The 20,778-nt window shown below is 35.7% G+C and overlaps 5 protein-coding genes across 6 annotated transcripts; 3 read left to right on the top strand and 2 right to left on the bottom strand.

The window, feature by feature from the left end:
- The first annotated feature begins 5 nt into the window (after positions 1-5).
- On the top strand, positions 6-8,788 carry LOC128893708 (BDNF/NT-3 growth factors receptor-like). The gene is made up of 9 exons (XM_054154882.1): positions 6-1,607; positions 5,644-5,859; positions 6,086-6,174; positions 6,280-6,420; positions 6,565-6,727; positions 6,831-7,111; positions 7,279-7,452; positions 7,524-7,682; positions 7,917-8,788. The coding sequence occupies exons 1-9, from the start codon at positions 1,550-1,552 to the stop codon at positions 8,217-8,219; spliced, it is 1,584 nt and encodes a 527-aa protein (XP_054010857.1). The 5' UTR covers positions 6-1,549; the 3' UTR covers positions 8,220-8,788.
- A 140-nt stretch (positions 8,789-8,928) lies between these two features.
- Positions 8,929-10,685, top strand: LOC128893718 (heat shock transcription factor, Y-linked-like). Its single transcript, XM_054154911.1, has 3 exons — positions 8,929-9,782; positions 10,336-10,447; positions 10,500-10,685. Exons 1-3 carry the CDS (start codon positions 9,333-9,335, stop codon positions 10,658-10,660), a joined length of 723 nt encoding a protein of 240 aa, XP_054010886.1. The 5' UTR covers positions 8,929-9,332; the 3' UTR covers positions 10,661-10,685.
- An 82-nt stretch (positions 10,686-10,767) lies between these two features.
- On the bottom strand, positions 10,768-12,908 carry LOC128893715 (GPN-loop GTPase 1). Its single transcript, XM_054154906.1, has 5 exons — positions 12,703-12,908; positions 12,090-12,329; positions 11,641-12,005; positions 11,320-11,549; positions 10,768-11,248 (listed from the first exon to the last, which is right to left on the bottom strand). Exons 1-5 carry the CDS (start codon positions 12,761-12,763, stop codon positions 10,909-10,911), a joined length of 1,236 nt encoding a protein of 411 aa, XP_054010881.1. The 5' UTR covers positions 12,764-12,908; the 3' UTR covers positions 10,768-10,908.
- A 145-nt stretch (positions 12,909-13,053) lies between these two features.
- LOC128893711 (ubiquitin carboxyl-terminal hydrolase 30 homolog) lies at positions 13,054-17,639 on the bottom strand. Of its 2 annotated transcripts, XM_054154898.1 has the most exons (7): positions 17,156-17,639; positions 16,902-17,060; positions 16,602-16,765; positions 16,109-16,519; positions 15,706-16,041; positions 15,479-15,627; positions 13,054-14,350 (listed from the first exon to the last, which is right to left on the bottom strand). In XM_054154898.1, coding segments are annotated over exons 1-7 (1,320 nt in total). In that variant the 5' UTR covers positions 17,256-17,639; the 3' UTR covers positions 13,054-14,349. The 2 variants fall into 2 exon arrangements, with proteins under 2 accessions (XP_054010873.1, XP_054010872.1); XM_054154897.1 differs by having other exon boundaries at positions 13,056-15,627.
- A 307-nt stretch (positions 17,640-17,946) lies between these two features.
- Positions 17,947-20,642, top strand: LOC128893707 (protein deltex). The gene is made up of 4 exons (XM_054154881.1): positions 17,947-18,465; positions 18,795-18,987; positions 19,073-19,342; positions 19,409-20,642. Exons 1-4 carry the CDS (start codon positions 18,296-18,298, stop codon positions 20,360-20,362), a joined length of 1,587 nt encoding a protein of 528 aa, XP_054010856.1. The 5' UTR covers positions 17,947-18,295; the 3' UTR covers positions 20,363-20,642.
- The last annotated feature ends 136 nt before the right edge of the window (positions 20,643-20,778 follow it).

Here is a 20,778-nt window from a genome sequence, read left to right as displayed (position 1 = left end):
CGACACGAAAAAGAAAAAGAATGAGAATTTCAAGGATCTGAATTTCGAAGCGTTTTTGTTAATTTCCCAAAAATTTGTAAAAACGGAGCAGCCTGCTCACCGATGCGCACCGCTCGTTATTTGAAATCTGATGTGAAATGAAACGAAAACTGCGGTCGAGAAAATTGAAAATCAAAGTTTGTAGAAATCTTTCAAAAAAGAAAAGTATCACTTTCAGAGTCAAGAAATTCGCGGTCGTTGTTCGTTGCAATTTTGATGGTTGACGGTCGCTTGGATGGTTCTCGTCTCGATAAATCTCGCGTCTACGTTCGCGGTGAAAATGTTGACGCACGAACACAGGTAAACAATAATTGCATAATTAAATTTCGCGATAACGCATAATGGTAGACATTATTTCTGTCCCCTGTGTAATCTCGTTTTATCAGCGTTGGACTTTACATTTTCAAAAAGAAAGTGTTTACGTCGATAACGACGACGATATACCGTGAGCGTGCATCTGGTCAAAGACTAAAAGTCATCGGAATCCGTTCCGCGGTATCGTGGAAGCGCCGAAGGAGTAAATACACGAACGAAAGCGAAGTTGTTAGTTGGCACGTGTCGAAGATTTAAGCGCAACAAGAGGATTTACCCTTAAGCCGGCTAAAAAGGCAACGAGATTAGGAAGAAACGTCCCTCCTGGCTCTCGGGTAGCGTAGGCCGAGCCTCGCCGATGATGAACCACGCTCATCTCTCGCATAAATCCTTGGCCGTTCGAAATGCGTGAGCTTCCTATGAAAACGATCGGACGCGTGTGCGTGACCGCGTTTCCCTGTGTACGGGAATGCGAGGGAGTTCCCGAATGCGGTCTTTAGTCGGGCTTTAGTTTCGAGTAAGCGTCGCTCGAAGATACAGGACCCTCCTAGTGGTTGATTTCCTCTTCCGGCTTAACTCTTCGGCCCTCGGTTCACCGATCTTCGTCCTCCGTTCACCGTTCTCTCGATATTTTTCGGTATCCGCGCCCTTCCGATTAGAATGGGTTTGCGTTCCACGCTGTCCACAGAAAATAACAAGTTTCGCGCATCGACACCGGTCCACGACGGTTCAGGAGCGAACGTCTCGATTCGAATTTGAACCGTCGAAATAGACGAATTATTTGGTTATGGCGATCAAGATCGAAAGAAGAAACTGTTCGTGCTTCGGCGCAGCCAGTGCGGCGAACACACGGAGGAGATAACGATACCGCGGTTGTTGATTTGCAAATGCAATTTCAGGTAGCGACGTTCGCTGAAATCTAAATAGACGAATGGTTGAAAAAGAGATGTATCTATCGACTGTTTCTACAAAATGTGAACGAAATCGGTGATGTTACGTATTTCCTTCGTCGACGTCCGAATGGGAGTGTTGGTATCCGAATGTTTAAAGATCGACAATGGAGTGCGAAGGTAGTAGAATGCCGATGTGTCGCGCGTAAAACAAAAGTGTGAGTCGAGCGAGCAAGGAAAAAGAAAAAGAAGAGTTGATTTCCGAAACCGAGGGCGGTTCGGCACCATTTTGGTTTCTTCGACGAGCGATGGAACGACGCAGATTACCGAGAAGAAGAGGCCTCTCGTCGGCAGAAACTCGAATTGGTAAGTCGCCGATTCCCTTTGAATTAAAACCGATAAACGGTACTGCGTACATAACTTGTCGATACAGCCTCACCAACGCACACCATCAACGAATTTCTCACATGCATGCGTATAACTATACATCACGTGTACGGAACATCTCCGATACGTTTGACGAAATCCATCTGACTGTACAAATTACGAGAACCGAGTCAGATTTCATATTGGTTTAGATTTATTTTTCAATATATTATTACTAACATGAATTATATAATAATCTCATTCACCAGGTAAATTACAAGTTCCTACCTACAGGATGTTCCCCGAAAGCATTATTATTATTTTTACCTGCAGTGGATATTATTTATTGCTTGCGGTGGAATTATCACGAAGTTATTTCGATATTTAATATAACGACAATTTTATGACAATTTTAAAAAGAATTAATGATTCGTAATTTAACGCACTATCGTTGAACCGAACTAAAGTAAAAGAAGCGCTTTATATTAAATCTTTTAGAAATTCGTTTTAGAGTATGTCAGAATTCTAAACAGGAATCGTAATTAATCGCAATTTGAACTTTTCGTGGAACGCTGCAAATTATTTATCTGGCCCGTATCTCGTTAGACTCGTTATATATTCAATAGAATTCCGATTATGTCTCGCTATTACATGAATCGTAGCCATTAATCCAATGGACCGAGAAACAGACTCGCGTTGTGCGGTGATTTATTTAAAAGATCATTAAAGATTCGGACAATCATACGTTCATTCGACGTGGAAATACGTATAACTCCCAGCTGTAATTGTTACAAACCAGTCAACCCTTTATTTACTGAGTTTCTCAAAAGTTTTTTAAATCTAGGCGTCTATCTTGGTCTTGTATCTTATAGAGTTCTCTAACAAGCTTCCAAAAAAAAAAAATAAAAAAGAAATGCTTATGCTGCCATCCAACAATTATAAAACGAACTTGATAGAAGCGGACTCGAAAGTCCATAATTGTAACGTTGTAAAAACGGCGATCTGATATTTTAGTTGAAACGTTTAAACGATAAACCGAGTTGTACGTGTATCTCTATTGGTACAAATGCCAACTACGTCTGAAAAAAAGGAAAGACAAAAACGCGTGTAAAAACTGACCTGTTTCCGTGACTTTCAACTTATCTTCAATATCGACGCATTCGACCTTCCGATAACGCCAAACTGAGACGATAACCACGTGTACTCTGTGTCCAAGCGTTCGGTCGATAGTGAAATAATTTCTCGATAGTTGTAAAAAAAAGTTGTAGTATAAACGTTGCGATAGTAGAAACAAAAATTACATTTTCTAGCGAGTACTGCATGAAAAACATGGTTGTAATAATATATTTAAAGTTACGTAACTATTACATCGAGACACGATACATTAAATTAAATAGTTTTACCAGAACTTGAAATATTGATCTACTATATATATATACTATAAAAATATTGATCGCGGAGGATATGAATTTTGATGAGACAAGAAAGTGCCAGGACAGTATTCAGCCCATTGTTTTCCATGGCATTATGTTGCAAACAAGTAATACCGGTGACACGTCATCGAAGGAAACGAAAACGAGTTGCTCATCGTCATGTAAATCCTCGGACTGTCGTAATTCAGCCTAACAGATTTTTAGGGCTCCGCTTGGATTATCCGATTGAATATAGATGCAAGTTAAAATGCATATGTTCAGATAACTGAAAAGATAAATAAACGTTAGAGGAATTAATGATATATTTCACCGTACTTGTACTATTCTAGTACCATTTTCGAAAACTACATCGTGCAATTTTAATTTGATAGCATTAAATTAATATTAAGAGCAGACTACGGATGTTAATACATATTTATATTTCCACGGACACGGAAACTGAAACTTTGTTTTATAAAGGAAACCGGTATAAAAGTTCTCCGAAATTGATGCACGCATTTAAAATTTTATTACTCGACTAACTCGACAATCAAGCTGCTCTCGTCGGAGTATATCACGGATAATCTTATTTCATGGCGGACGATTCAGTTGCGAATGGCGGGTTTCGGAGGATGAACCACGTATAATGGCTCTATTGTAGCTTCCGTCCTAAAACCTTGGATTTTTAACCCGGGATGGCTGTTTTTGATTTCCTTTATCGCCCGCGCCATACGATGATTATCTACTCTGCAAGGAGATTCTGAAAACAGGAACAAATTATTTTCATTTGCAATTCATCATTATTTGCGCATTATTTATGTTATTATTTTAAAGCTCTATCCAATCGATTCGTCGGATTCAATTTAGGTTGAAACGCGTAGAAATAGATACAAGCCCGCAATAATAAATCGCCGTAAGAGTAATTCCCTGCATATTTACGTCGTAATGAGCACGATATCAGAGGTCACTTCGTTCACCCATCGTCAGCTTTTATACGGCACGAATAACGACAAAGCGCAGAGGTCATCAATGATGTAGGTAATAATAATGTTATAATTTTAAGAAAGCGCATTTTCAACTTATAAAACACGATTTTAGGATCAAGTTGTAGGAGTTAGTAACAAATAAGGCGCGGAGACGATTCGAACTAACGATCGACCGCTTTACCAACACGACCAATCCCGTGCCTTACGTTTCGTGTTGTCGTTTCACTCCTTGTTGTAGAAGGAGTGTATACTACAGGGTAGATCCTGCCTCGTGGAACGTATCTGGAATATAGAATGCGTTCACTGCATTTTCAATTGCACCTGTCATGTTTAGTTTCTTTTGTGGCAAACGTTTAAATGAGGTGACCTAACTTTCTGTCTCTACCTTTTCCGCTTTCTCTACATTGCACTCTTCCTTCACCACCACCTTTATCGACTCCTCTATCCCTCCTCTATCTCCGACACCACCTTTATAAACCTTGCTACTTACCTCTCGTTCTCTACCTTACCGACTCTACTCTGTTGAATACTCTCCTCACTCCTTTCCCCTTCACCTTCTTACCTCTCACTTTTCACCACTACTTTCCTCCACCTTTTCACTGTTTACGTGCGCGCGCACACACAGCCTTTCTCTCCTTCACCTTCCCTTCAATCTCATACAGGAAAACATTCGTTATAAAAGTCCATGTACATATGTAGTTCTTCCAATAAGAAACGTTTCTGTTCGTAGACTCGTAATATCGTTGAAATAAACAAAACAGATAGGACGAACTTATTGTCAATGGACTCATTATCTGTACATCGCGATTATTTCCAAATCCCTGGCGGTGGCAGTGATAATGATGAGTCAAGTTCTACATATCTGGTAGATTCGGCACGTTCCCCTAAGTGAGCCGTTGTTTTTCGAGAAAGTCGACACGCAGGGCCGTTGAATAGAAAACGAGAGACCTCGTGAATACAGCAAACCTCGTAGAGATGCATTCGGAGGCAAGGAATACGGGGCGATAATAGGTACACATAGCGAGACTCGTTGTCGGGGAGCGCTGACCGCAGAGATAACGCTTTGACCCGTTACAAGCTTCAAGCACGAAATGAATGCCTTCACTGTCTCATCCAAGCCCGCCCAATCCAAATATGTAGCCCTTTTTCTTACCAGCTCGCCCTTTATTAACCGCCCACCGCGCTCTCGCGAATTCGATCGCTTTACCTCAAATCAACGTTCGTTTCGGTGCGTTTTCGAACGGGGCCCCCGCTTCCAGCGAAATTTTCCTTTCTAACGTCTCTTTCTTCGCGGAGTTTTCAAGGTCATCCATGTGTCTCCCTCGTAAGTGCACATTTTTTTTTCTCCATCGGTGTACGTAACCGACGTCAATATATCCTATCGGATATGCGACGACACGACCTTGAAATTATATTTTACAAAAATATTATTTAAATGATTTTACAGAAATATTTCAGGCAGAGAAAATAGCTACATTTTTACAGGGCTGATATAGAAGATAATAATTAAAATAGAAATTCGAAATTTTTCGACGTTTCTCTCTGTTGCTATGCTTACTAGATAACCATTTTTATTTATTCGTAGATTCGCTGAAAGGAAATCGACGCAATTCCGATAACACGTAAATATTGTTTCAGAATTATCAGTGAACTCATCCACGCAACAGACGGAAGAAATAGCAAGGCTGTTGCCTATCAACGGAATCTCCGAGATCACAGGATGCAGGGATCGGCCACATATTTGTGGAAAAGAAGCAGCCTGTCGAACGTTCTACGACAGTACGTCCAAGTGCGTCTGCCCGCACGATTTGTCCCCTCCGACGGCTGACTTGAAATGTCCGAATCGTCTCATAGGTCGGTTTCTATGTTTCTTTATATACGAAACATATCACTGTTCGACTCATTCCAAAATCAATATGTAGACACATTCTCAATTGAAATAAGTACCTAGAAAAAATTACGAATCTGTTATAAAACTACAAAAGTTTAAATAGCGTCAATCACGCTCGAAATTTCTACGAATGGTACTTATTTGTACTTAGGAGACGAGAAACTAACGATTATTTTAATTATTTTACAGTGCCCCTAACACCGCGACCTATACCGAACATAATACCCCCAAATGGTAATTCTACCAATAGTACGACCGCCCTTCCAGAAGCCGAACAGGTAATTATATATTTTATTTACCTTATTTTATTTACTACTGTTGATGTTATTTTCGATCCAATCTTTTTCAAATATAATTATAATATTATCTATATTATTAAACAGGTGGAACGGTCGAGGCAGAGGGTACCTGAAGTAATAGGAATTGCTCTAGCTTGCATCGCGGTAGTAGTCATTTTTCTGAGCATAGTGTACTGCGTCAGAAAACGAAGTTATAACGTCAAATCACAGAGGAGTTCCTTAGACGTTCGTATGCCATCATACATGACATTACTACTTCAAACACTAAATTGTTCACTAAAAATTGTTCACTTTCTAAACTATCTATCTTCTCTATTTGATTTCCCTATCTAAGTTGTTATATAAATACGTTGCACGTCTTCTGTTCAGGGGACACCGATGAACCTGAAGAAGGGGTTGCTGTTAGCAAATAAGTACACACCTAATCCACAGTATTTCAGTTGCGCTTCACCGGAGGTACCAATTCTGCAGCGCGAATCTCTCGTATTTGTACAGGACATCGGGGAAGGATGCTTTGGAAAAGTGTACAAAGGTATAAAATAAATTTCAGAAAATATAATATATTCAGAAAATATTTATAAAGAAACTGCACGACCGATTGTTTTCAAACATTTTGATTCTTTAAATTCATTTAGGTGAATTATGTACCGGAGACTCGAAGGAAATCGTCGCGATAAAGGTTTTGAAGGATTCCGCGTCCCACGAAGCTGAAGAAGACTTTATGCGAGAAGTCGATATTATGTCCACGTTTGGGCATAGAAATATTTTGTCGCTGAAAGGAGTGGTGCTTCGAGACGCTAACAACAGTCCATGGATGGTTTTCGAATACATGCCTTATGGAGATCTAGCCGAAGTGTTGCGATCAAACACCCGTCAGCTTAGATCGCCGAAACCTGGACTGCAACCTTTGACCCAGGTAAATATTCTTTCAACTAGCGCGATGGTTAGAAATTTACTGTATCGAAATTCTTATTTCAATAACAATTAAAGAATTTTGATATACTAAATTTTTCAATTACCTGAAAAAGAATTTATCACCTGAAAAGAATTGATCGATCGATCGATTTCATTTACGTGTCACAGGAGTCTCTGCATTGGATAACAATCCAGATCGCAGCAGGCATGACCTATCTATCCGGTCAAAGATTCGTCCATCGAGATCTGGCTTGCAGAAATTGTCTCGTCGGTGCCGACCTAGTTGTAAAAATAGCTGATTTCGGCATGTCGCGGGACGTATACACCTGTGATTATTATAAGGTATACTAAACGACCCAGAGCAATCGATAACTCTTGAAGTTACATCTTTAACCCTTTTTTGTTTTCTTTAGATAGGAGGATCTCGACTTTTACCGGTCCGTTGGATGTCACCGGAAAGTGTAATGTACGGACGTTTCACGCTGGAAAGTGATGTCTGGAGCTTTGGCGTTGTCCTGTGGGAAGTTTATTCTTTCGGGAAACAACCATATTACGGACACAACAATGAAGAAGTAAGTGGAAACATCGGTTTTAGTAATAAAGACGAGTTTTTTGGTTCTTTTTTACTGCATTTATTGCAACGGTTCGACTGAGCGCTCATGGCGATGAGAAAGGAAACAAAAGAGAATAGGCGCAAGTGGAGGAGGTCACGAGGAACCACCGGTCCTCGCAGATTACCGACCATGGGCATTAGATCGACGCCTTTCACGCAACAAATTGATTTTTCATTTAAAATGTTGTTTCAGGTAGTAAAACTAATATTCCAAGGAATAATGCTCATTCCGCCGGAAGAATGTCCACCGTTCGTCTGCCAACTGATGCGAGAATGCTGGAAAACAGATCCTAAAGATAGAATCAAATTCCCAGAGATATTAGAGAGACTAGAGAAAGCTCAAGGTAAACTCATCCAGCAAGGCACCTTGCCAAGGCCACCTCAAGGACCTGTTACTATCCGAACACCGGACGTCTTGGATCCTGATGGTTATTTATTGCCAGCACCGACAATACCGCACGAATATTTGCAAACCCTACCAATTCTGTCCGATTAACAATGCATTTATCGCTAGTCGAATGAACAACAAACGTTACCTTCACTTGCCGCATACAAAGTAAAAACCTAAGTCGCGAACAGCATTTTCGTTACGGGTGCCGACCATAATCGGCGTGCGCGCGACGGTCGCGCACGTGGACTGGCGCGGCATAGTTCGCGGCGTGGTGTCCCGTTCAGTCGCTCCGCGTCACTCCAGCGGAGCGGATTGCCGTAAGGAAAGGGTTAAATACAAGTATTTGAGTAAATAAAAACGTGAAAGTAAAGTAAATCTTACGCTATACAGTCAGTAACTTTAATATTTGGATATTTCACAATTTTTACTTTGTCGCTTTGTAACTTCGAGGCTTTCAGTTACAGAAGGACGAACAACTTCCGAAATACTCATATAAGACGTTGAAAATATTAAATGTTCTAATACGGAGTGCAGTTTGTGTTTTATACGATGGAGAATGTACAGTTTTACACATATAATATACATATGCTGTAATTTATATTTTAGTGTATCGCCTACGTTCTAATATATTAAACATGTATAATATATTTATATTCGCTTATTTTTATATAGGTAATTTATAGTGTTCCTCATTAATTGAATCTCAAGGAAGAAGATAACTAATCTTAAAAATTGATACCGATCTACTTTAATAATTAGATACTTCCTAAGACTCTTAATTAATGTTTTAAGTTTTTAAATAAACACTACTTTACTATTAATGAAGAACACATAGAATAAGGGATGTTGCAGAGAATTTTTTGAAAATATTATGTACCAGTATTACTCCATATTCTTCTTTTAGTAATTGTTTTGTCACACCCGTTCATGTTATTGTTATTTTTCTGATTTTTACACGATGCGTATACATGTAACATTTCACAGAATTATATCGAATACATCGAAACGCAACGAGACCTAAATCGGCGCGAAAAGAAGGTTAAAATAATTTGACGTTACAGCGATTCCAGAACATGAAATATTGTTGCCGTGATACGATAGCTTTTTGTTTGGAAAAGATCACCGATCGGATTCGAGCAAACGAATAATAGCGTAGGTAGTGTTTATTTTCGATCAGCGTTCCATCGGTGGAATCAAAACGCCACTTCCGGATCAAACATGTTCGATGATTGTATATTCCTGTCGCTGCGATTCCCGCAAAAACTCTGGCGAATCGTGAACGAATGCAAGAGTGGCGCTATCCAATGGAGCTTGAACGGCACTACCATTCTCCTCGATTACAAGAAATTCCAGAAACAATACCTTGACGCGTCCAATTCCGTCTTCAAAACGAGAAACATCACGAGCTTCATCAGGCAGCTGAACTTGTACGGTTTTCGAAAGGTGACGTCGCATAATCGCGACCCGATCTGCAATTCCCATAACCCGAACGTCCACGAATTCTTGCACGAAAACTTTCGTAGCGGCAGATCGGATCTGTTATCGAGGGTGTATCGTAAAACCGCTGGGAAGTTGAAGCATTGCCAACGTATCGGTTTGAGATCCGTCACGGAACCGGATCTTTTAAGCAAGAGCAATGATCACGTATCGCGTTTGCAGATGTGCCGGGTAAATAAATTTACAGCAATTCTCCATGTTGTTCCATCGCATTAAATAAAATTTGTCCTTTTTTTTTTGCGCCACGGGTTAACAAGACAACTTGATACTGGATACTTTTTTTTTTCAATTCGGACATGTTTCGTTCTAGTACGAACGATAGCGACAAAATTATATTTTAATAATTTTTTTTAGTTTTTTCGTTCGGATAATCCAATATGAAGAATGAAAAAACAACAATTTTGTTTATTAATTTGACATGTCTGATAGGTCTTATATGGAAAAGCATTGATATTCCACAATAATTTGTTAATGTAAAAATATTTGAAAAAAAAATTTTCTCTCGCACGTACGATATTAACACCTTAAGGGAGTGCTCTTTTTTCTTTTTAAAAAAAAGAAAGGTGGGTCGATTGTGTCTGCTCCGTGGGGCGGCTTGCATCACCGGTGGGTCATACAAAATTATGATTACTCAAAAGTCCAAATAATCACAATAAAGTAGCTCCACCCTTTTCTTTTATTGTAATACTTCAAATTTTTATCATTCTTCTTTTGTGTTGTACAGTTGGCATTAACGAAAGCATTGCAACAAATAACAGAAGAATATCGACGAACGCACAACCAAGCATCCAAAAATAAAGATTCTTTGTGCAACACTATGGCCTCCTACAGAAAAGGTATAGCAGGTATAGTAGTAAAAATGACATTGTGTAAACACGACATTTTCAGTATTTGGTTCTAACTTATACGCAACTCGAAATCAAGAGACTAACATACAATGGATTACAAACAATACGATGCCAATTTCTCCGAAAAAGGATATCTCAAATGGGTATACGGCCTATCCTTGGTGTGTCCGTGAAATGGACAAATCTCGTGGAAAGTACTAATAAAATTTTCTATAGATCTATGTATTAAATAAGTTCCCTGTATTATTAGTATTGTTACAAAGAATGTTCAGTTGCATTTAGAACAATAATTTTGTCCATAAACAAAACTATTCTTTTCCATGAAATATGTAGTCATAGAATATTATAAGATTTAAAATATGAAACATTTATTATATTAAATGTACAAGTTATTTGTTGATCAAGAAATTTATCTGTATATATGTATAAATATTGTATTTAATTACAGATTATGAACTACTACTTGTAGTAGGTTGATTGGATGTACGTTTTTGTTGCTCCATCTTATGTCTATTTAAAAAATTTTTAAAGGACTCTGCTTCCTTATCTTCCTCCTCATCTTCTTCTGGTTTAAATACATTTTCAGTACCTTCTTCATCCTCGCTTGATTCATCACCAGCATGCTTTAAATATACATCTGAGATTTCTCTTCCACTACTGATTGTTGTTACAAGTGGTACACTTTCCTTAGTAACATTCTGTACAGCTTTCTCCAATTGTTCTTTTTCTGTTTGTTTTCTTTGAGCTTCCCGTTTAATTTTCATGTTTTCCCAATCTTTTTTATAATCCCTTATGAAAAATGTTTATTTTGTTGTATCTCATACTATTGTGTATATATATATCAATGTTTACCAACTTACTTTTCATATTCTTCTGCAGCATCCTTAACAAGTTCTAAAAATTTAGTAATACCAGCTCCTGTAGCAGCAGAAACACCACAACTACGTAAATGACTATAAAATTCATCAAGAGTTAGAGCCATACTACGTGTTAAGTTACTAATGTAACTAGTTTCAGAGTCCAGAGCTTCTTGAAATGTTTCAAAATCATACATCCAATCTACTGCATAACTATGTTCCACAACATCAATCTTGAAACATATTGTAATTATATTACAATTACTAAATTATGTAATCATATCAATGATTCAATGTGTTAAATAATTTCAGTTCTCATATTACCTTATTCATTGCAACAATAAATGGTAGTTTAGTTTTATAAAGAATGGAACATGCATAGAGCATATTGGACATGAATGTTACAGGGCTAACACTTCTCACAGTGTCTAGTACATACACTATAATTGTTGGAAACTCAGATGCTAAAGCTTCTGTTATAATTGTTCCACTTGCTGACCATGTAAAAACTTCTATTTGTCCAGGAGTATCCAAAATTACATATTCATGATCTTTACTTGCTTTATTGATAAGTTCTATGACTTGATCGAATTTTGTAGAAAATAAATTTAAAGCAGTAACAATACCGCCATTTGGGCCTAAACTGTATTGTTTCATCACTTCCTTATAATTGACAGTATCTCTTATATCTAAAACACCATTTAGAAAAATTGATATACATATATATATATGTAAATTTTTAATATAATTAATAACATTTGTGTTACAAGTACCTATATTAGCAGGATAAGAAACTTCCCTGCACGCAGGATCCAAATTTATAGCATATGGTTTTCCTATGTTATACAATACTGAAACAAGACGTTTAACAAATGTGGTCTTTCCAGACCCAGCCATTCCAAGAACAATGATACATGTTGGCTTTTTCTGTTTAGTAATCGTAGAATTTTGAGAAGAACTAACACTATTTTCAGTATGACTAAAACTATCCGTAGATTCAGACATTTGAAAATCTGCGAAACAATTAAAAACTACCTTAGAAAATTTTTAGTTATTAGATGTATCATAATTTCATTACATTAAAGCAAATTTTATCAAAAGTACAAAGTATGGTATGGGGAAATCATCCAACAAAATGAATTTATTTAAATATATTTTTATTTTGAAAATGATTTACTTCTGCTCAACTTCGTATGACTGATTTTAGTTTTCCGATTGTGCACGGTGTGCACAGAAGTGATAACAATACAATCTATAGGTTAATGTAGTTGTCAAATTGAACACATTTAGTAATTTAAACTTTTCCAAAATTTATTTTTTATTCAATTAATCTACATAGATTTACAGAGCTAATTCAATTTTAACAACTTATTCTTGATAACATACCTGAAGTTATAAAAAAAATATTTACTTTAGCACGATTGTAATAATAGCATAAACATAGCATGCATTGGCATAAATCAGGGGGTTACAAAGTTTGTAGCGTCGCGTGGGAAAAATTCATCCAACTAAAACGTGGTGCGCATGCACGAGATGCACATATATACAGTAGCGGTTTTTTTTTTAAATTGTTTTAAATTATTTAAAGAAAAGTAAACCAGAGAAAGTACGGACGCAGTTTGAAAGATTTCCGTCATTTCAAGAATTAATTTCTAAGTTTGGTGAGTGTCATAAGATGTGATCAAAAAGCACAAACAATTTCAGACTTCCTTCTTACACAGTATACTTTATTCGATTTTTGTATTATTTCGGTATAGGACTTCTTACAAAATGTACTAAAACGAAGATTAAAATTAATCTTACTACCCTGTATTCATTTTAATACAGTAATACAATCGCATTCTTCTATAAAAACACAATTGTACATTTATTTGATAGAAGCATAGTAAAAATATGTATACAACTTAATTATCAAATTACGTACAGGAGAAATACATAAATTATCTACAAGCTTCATAAAAAGCAAACAAATGTCTGAATGTATAGTTTACAATTTACTAGTATTACCACTAGTATTAAAAAATAAATTCATTGGATCTATCTACATTTGTAGAATTGCCAAACAAATTGGTAGTAGTAGGAGGAGAAATACAATAATGCTAAAATAAAAATATAAAAGAAATAAATTTATCTGGGGTCATTATCATCATTCAAATGTATCACATTCGTTAATTAAAACCTCAAAATTTGGATATGAGTAAACACGCTCGTGTTTCTAATAAGAGTAAACTTATGGAGGTTTGCCAAATTCACAATCGGTTTTTCTTTTAAATTATGAATGAATACAATTTTTTCTTTAGAGTATCTAATTATATTTACTTTTAGGTGAAAAATAGACAAACTATATCGGGCAGTGCAGGCAAGCATATAATAATGTAATATAATTTTAGTAGGATCTCTACTAGATTTCTATACCCCTATGTAAAGAGTCGAGAATCATAGTAGCGGAATGTTTTTAACATGAAAGAAGTTCATTGTCTTAAACAGAAATATCTAGGCTAAGTTCCTAATAAATCTACATTACGAAGAATGTTACTATACCAACTAATAAAGTGGTACAGAGATGTTGAAAGTGGTACACCAATATTGCTGTCCTCACCAATTCACTAGGTAGTAATGATAAATTCGTTGTAATGTAAGTTTCTACAGGGGTGGATGAGGGGGGCGGTGGCAGTGGACTTATTAATAAGAGTACCCAGCAAACCTTACCTTAGACATTGTAACATTCAATGGTCGGTGAGGACTATACAGAGTGTTTCTTAATATGTGGGCGCTTAATGTAGAGTAAGGTACCTGGGAGACTCTAGCGGCCACATATTAAGAAACACTCTGTATATCGATCTACAGGGTATATTAATCTTCTGATTGAAATAGTAATTGCTTCAGTAGATATTTTGAATTAAATTTCTAAGTTCTAATTGCACAAAACTGAGAGTTAATCCATATAATACAATCAATTGGTTTGGCACAATTTCAATATCATTTTTTTTACTTCTACAATTCATGAAATCTGCCTAATAGTTAATTGTGACATCTGAAAATACAATATTTCGAGTTATTATTGACCTTGAATAATACGCTTTGCCATCATATATCAATGATTAATCAGATACGATTTTTATAAATAAAATTTAAAAAGTTATGTTATTTAATTAAGTTTGACAACTATACAGTATTTAAGTAAATAACAATATGACACAAATAAATTCTGTTAATGATATTTATAATTAAGAACCTGTATGATGTAATGGATTCTCAATTAATAATGTTGAATTCATTTTCATGTTTGCAACGAAAACCAACAGAAAGCTACCGCTAATACCCGAGCAGTCTCTTCAATTCCCTCATTATTATGTTATTCTAAATTAATATGGTGTTTCATAATTCCTACAAAATCTTTATAAACTTTCAATAAAAAGCGTACAAACACGAATTGTGTTTTATTTCTGCAGTTTATAAATTTATAATGAGCACAAGAGACAGAGATTCCAAAGATCTGTAGAAACCATTATCTTTGAATAGTTGCAAATGTAAATTTGCTTTGTTAATAAAAATAACAAGAAATTAGATTTTTGCCTACATACATTCTGTGATATGTATATTGAGAAATTACATAACACAGATAACTAAGAGACATTGAGAATGAGTAAATAGAACAAGGTAATCTATATGTAGAAATGCACAATGAATGTATTAATATTACCTTTATGTAATCAGAAATAAAACACTGTTTTTTTTATGAGTTTACAGACATTCCAAATTTAAAAAAAAAAATGATGTGAAATAATATACAATAGACATAAGGATTTCATTTTTAATTCTATCTATACATAATTTATGCAATTTAAAAAAAAATTCGTATTTGATTTTACATAATGGTTACTTTGTCATCGCTTTGTCCCCGTTTTTTAGTGGTTAAGATATGAAATTCATGCATATATCGATGGTTCATGTATAAATTTATAAATCTTTAGAAATAGAAGCAAATCCGTGTTTGGATAACTTTTTATGGAAAATAAATAACGTCATTTCTTATAATGACTTAAATTCGACTAGCTATTCTTATTTGCTATTAATACGTTCGTAAAACAGAAGGTATGGCGTGGCACATAAAACTTCAATTAAAGATATGCTCTCAACTACGTTATCCGAAGTATACAACCATTGATCCGACTTATTTCCTCGTCTGTAGCAAACAAAATGTCCAGAATCAACAGTTCCACAATGTTCCACTATCGCGCGTAGTTGGTACTTGTATTTATCCGTTAATGTTGAACGATTAGCAAGCAACATTGTTGCTTCAGGGTCGCCCTGTACAATACATATTCCATTCTCAGTATATATGAAATATCAAAATATATTTACCAAATTAAAAAACATGTACTCTACCCTTGCATTTCTTTTTCTAGTTTCTGTGAAAGTATAAGGATCCAATGTTAGTATTTGTGGAAATTTGACTGGATCATCTCTCTTAATCGGTGTTCCAGAATTACTCCATGTAGTTCTTGATATATGCAAGCACAGACATTTAGGAAGCTTGCCTAGAGTTAAAGTTTTAGTGGAAAAGCAACGTATTCCACATCCATCACATAACACATCTTGAACAATCTCACTAGTTACAAAACGCGTTAGTAATTCTTCCAGCGTGTGATGCGATCTAGTACGTGGACCCAGAGGTGGCAAAGGTAATGAAATTGTTTCAAGTTTGTCATAACGAACAGCAGACTATAAGAAATACTCTTATTTATTCTATGTAATCAAATACACAGAAATTGTTAAAACAAAGACTGACCTTCCATTTACAGTTACTACATTGTAATTGACTAGTTAATAATCCTGAGAATGGATGTACTTCTATAGACATTGATGGAGTACTAGACACAGGCATGGCACATAAAGAGCTCCATGACTTTAGAGGGTCTTTATTCTCTTCACCTCCCATATTGTTTGAAAGCAATTCTGAAGATCTGGCAAGGATCATACCAGGCTTATTATATGCCATAAGTATACTTGATATTGATGGTGTTGAGAACATTACATGATTATTGCAATTTTTATCAAATCCATTTGGAGTGCTAACATTTCTGTTAGCTGATACAATATCATTGCAAGACACGCTTCTAAAGGACAATGAATCACTTGATTTTTTTGTATCCACTACCATTGTTGGACTTTGCAATAAAGCATCGGACAAGCAACCTTTCTGAAATGATTTCCATTGATTCATTTTAATTGTTCACTGTATGTATAATTCTTATTTAATAAATTGAGTTTATTAAGCATACCCTATTTACAGGTTGAATTTCTGCTTGCAATGCATTAAGTACAACATGAAATAATTCGTGTGCATCTTGGTGGCCTGGTGCAAAGCTCCATAAATTACCAAGAGATGAAATTATTTCAATCGGTGTTACATCACTGTACATGTCATCAGTATACCCATTAATTTCTAACAAAATAAAGTAGTTACAAATATAGATTTTTCTTGTAATAATATCTCGTAATTTAATACGCAAATATTATATAACTTTTAACAAAATAAAAGAATTAATAAGGTAATGAATATTTCACTAATGACAACATACTTTCAAAAACAGAGAGCAAAGTTGAAATGAAGGTAACTTTGCCATTCTTCACGCATTGTATTTTTAACCATCCGATAAAAATTGGACAAGCAGCTAAAGCTTGCAAAAGGGAATTTAAAAAGCAAGTATATCCTAGATTGTTGATTCCAATGATCTGTCCTAGAAAAGTATTTGAAAGATAATATACTTTTAACTAGTAAAGAAATAACATATATTTTCTACAAACTTCACAAATTAAAATACTTCTAATATACCTTTTTTTCTAGGTTTGGGGGATGGACCCCATAAAACAAACGCTGCAACGGCTATTGCGAATCCTACGCTAGCAAACACAGCTATTTTTTCCACATCCATCTTTGTACGATATTTGTGAAGGTCTGATATTTTTTTCAGAATTTTTCTAAAAGCTAATCTATGTGCCAATTTCGGGAACAAAACTATCGTCGTCGAATACGCACATATTTATTCACGATTAATTAAGGATTCGCAGCAGAAAGGTCTGAGTTCGCATTACTTCGTTTCAAATCAACAGGAGAGGAACAACATTCTTTTAAATAAATCGGTCATACTTCCTACGATGTAGGCAATAATTCACTAATACGATAAAAAAATATTTGTAAGATGAGCTTTAATTCTTTCCAGCGATCCAATTCAGAGCGAATGTCTTTATCATGGAAAAGAATTTCAATTACACAAATAACGAACAATATATACACCCGGTATCAGCGATTCGTGCCGTGAAACGGGAAATGGGGGAAATAACTAGATATTATATAACTAGAATCTACTTACTAGATAAAGGTGCATCTTTATATGTTACTAACTTATCCCTAGGTGGTTCGGGAGGTGATTTGAAACAACTTTTTCTTTAGCGAAAATGTTGTCCGAGGCTTCGTTGAGAAGATATTAACGGAAAACACTGACCAATCAGAGCGCGCGTCACACTCAATCATACTACCAATCAGCAGTTGGAACGCATCTAGTACTTACTTTCACGCATCTATGGTAGAGGGCCTGCTGACTCGAAGCCTTCTAACCTATGTGGTATGTCAAGTTTTTTTACATTGGTATTTGTATGTACTTCGCATCCGTTCCATACACTTATAATCTATCGGACTACAAGTTTATGACCCGTACGCGCTTGTATTTCATTCCAAACAAAACGATTCAAAATAACGTTACCGTTAATATGTTTTCTCTCGATTTTTCCCAAACTTTATTGTATGCAAAGTAGAATGATCGGACGTTTAAATTCCTATCGCGAGTACTGGTGCGAATTCAGTGATATGTACAAGAAGGTAATTTAGGGTGACCGTGGATGACTCGAAAATGTTCCCACGTTTCCGCTTCGCAAGTGTGTGTCAGGCGTGCGTGTGAAATTCCTTAGCGAGGAAATGAACGCCCAGGGGCAGGAACACGGTCATGCTGTGGTTGTTTGGGAATGGGAAAATCGTCACGGACGATGGAGGCCCTATAGTCCTGCGGTGTCGCAACATCTCGAGCGGGCACATTGCAAAAAACTCACAAGGGTTTTTCTTAATGACGCCGATCCAAATTTGGATAGGTTCGATTTTAAATATTATCGTTCTGCTTATGTCCTGAATATTCCTACGTACCTTTTCCGACAAACTTTCGTAATATATTCTATGAGCAGAGAGAATTTTATGCAAATGGCATAAAAATATTATAAAAAATGATTTGCGAAAAAATTATGACAAACTATACGAAACATAAAAAAAAAAACAATAAGTTCGTTCACCTTCGTATCATAGAATATTGTTTACAATTTTAAATCTGTAATAAGTGTTTGTTAAAAGCTTGATTAATTTTTAATTATATTCATATTTAATGCTACAGAGTCACAAGAACTTATATTGCTAATATTTTAAATAGGTATTACATAAACTTAAAAACTAAAATGCAATGTAGCGAAGATAGAGATGAAACACATAATGTCAGAAGAAAGTTTTACCTTCCAAGTTCACCAGCCGGAAAGGGAGCTAAATGGGAATGGGCTGGTGATACAGATGATTGGCACACATACGACATGGAAGTCCAATGTCTTATAGAGGAAGCATGGGCAAGAGTAAATATCGATCAAGTCGTATAATATTTGTTATAGTAGTGTATTGATGTAGTTTTAATTGTGCGTTTAATTTTTTTTATTTTAGGGTGAAAAAACTATTGATGTTTCTAAAACATATTTAGGTTTCCCTTATATTATCAATTTTTGCAATTTAACACAAGTACGTTGCTGTACTGGATATGTAAGACCGATACGACGTATTCAACAAGCACCTTATCCTTTAGTTAAAGTTGCTTTAGAAGAGTTACAGATTATTTCTGGAAAAAAAGCTAATTGTGTAACTATTAAAAGTTCCACTACAAAAGTAGCACATAAGAAATTGTCTACAGGAAATACAAAAAAGAGTAGTAAAAAGGTAGGTAAAAATATTTGTTAATGTGGATATGAACATATTGCTGTACATTCATTTATGTGTCATTAGGGAAAAAATGGAGATACCGGTCCAACAAACATTGCACGGGTTATACTCAGCAACTTTAACATATTTAGTAATAAACATGGTATAGAAAACAGTAATTCAGTTGCATCTATTGAATCTGGACAAAAAAGAAAAACATGGGATAATGTTCTCGATGTAGATTCTAGTAGTACCAAAAGTGGACGTAGACCCAGTGTTGATACTGTTTCTACATACTTGAGTCACGAGAACTCGGTAGATTTGTTAGATAACAGTATGGGGAGCGATGATGCATTTAAAGATTCTCTTTTGAGTACGGAAACTGAAGCAGATGTTATTTCCCAATATGTAAAAGTAGTAGAAAGCGATGATTCCGATTCTTGTCCGGTGTGTCTCGGTATGCCTGAACCATTAACGGTAGAATTAACTCGCTGTAGGCACAGGCTACATTTAGCATGTTTGAATGCAATGCTAAGTTGTCAACAACCTCCTTTGTATATACAATGTCCTGTTTGCCGTTTAATTTATGGAGAGAAAAGAGGAAATCAACCTCCTGGAACAATGAATTGGACAAGGATACCACGGGCTCTGCCTGGATTCCCGAATACAAATACAATCCAAATAACTTACGATATTCCATCAGGAATTCAAGGAAATGAACATCCTAATCCTGGTCAAGCCTATTACGCTGTAGGTTTTCCACGAGTATGTTATCTTCCAGATAATAATCTAGGTCGAAGAGTTTTAAGATTACTACAAATTGCTTTCGAACGTAAATTGATATTTACGATTGGTCGGTCGGTAACTACTGGATTAGAGGACGTAGTAACGTGGAATGAAATCCATCATAAAACTGAATTAGGACCATCAACATCCAATCATGGCTATCCTGATACAAGTTACCTTGAGAGAACTTTAGCTGAATTGGCAGCACAAGGCGTAACGGACGGGCAACCACCATGTATCCTAAATCAATAATTGCATTGAAATACCGTTTGTGCATTTAATGATTTTTAAGCGTACAAGTATTAATGTTAATATTCTCCATACACAATATGTTACACTAATCTTTTACAGGGTAAAAATGTTTTTTTGGAGACTTTCAAAAAGACATACATAGGAGTACTACTGCAGTACCCTTCTAACTTGAGTGCAAATATTAAAGAAATACAAAATCAAATTTCATATTTTGAACTATAAAATTATTGAAGCATTTATTTTTTTACAATTTATATATAAAATGTGGAACATTTTTAAGAATTTCAAAAATAAATATATTAGCGCTTATTTTAGCAGTTATTGCGATAACTTGAGCAATTCTTTACGTACTTTTAAGACGGACATAAGCTAAGCTGGGTAGCGTAAAAAAACAAAATGGTACAGTAGAAGCCACT

Source organism: Hylaeus anthracinus, unplaced genomic scaffold, assembly GCF_026225885.1.
Source record: "Hylaeus anthracinus isolate JK02 unplaced genomic scaffold, UHH_iyHylAnth1.0_haploid 3, whole genome shotgun sequence".
NCBI lineage: Eukaryota > Metazoa > Arthropoda > Insecta > Hymenoptera > Colletidae > Hylaeus > Hylaeus anthracinus.
This window is presented reverse-complemented; position numbering and strand designations above follow the sequence as displayed.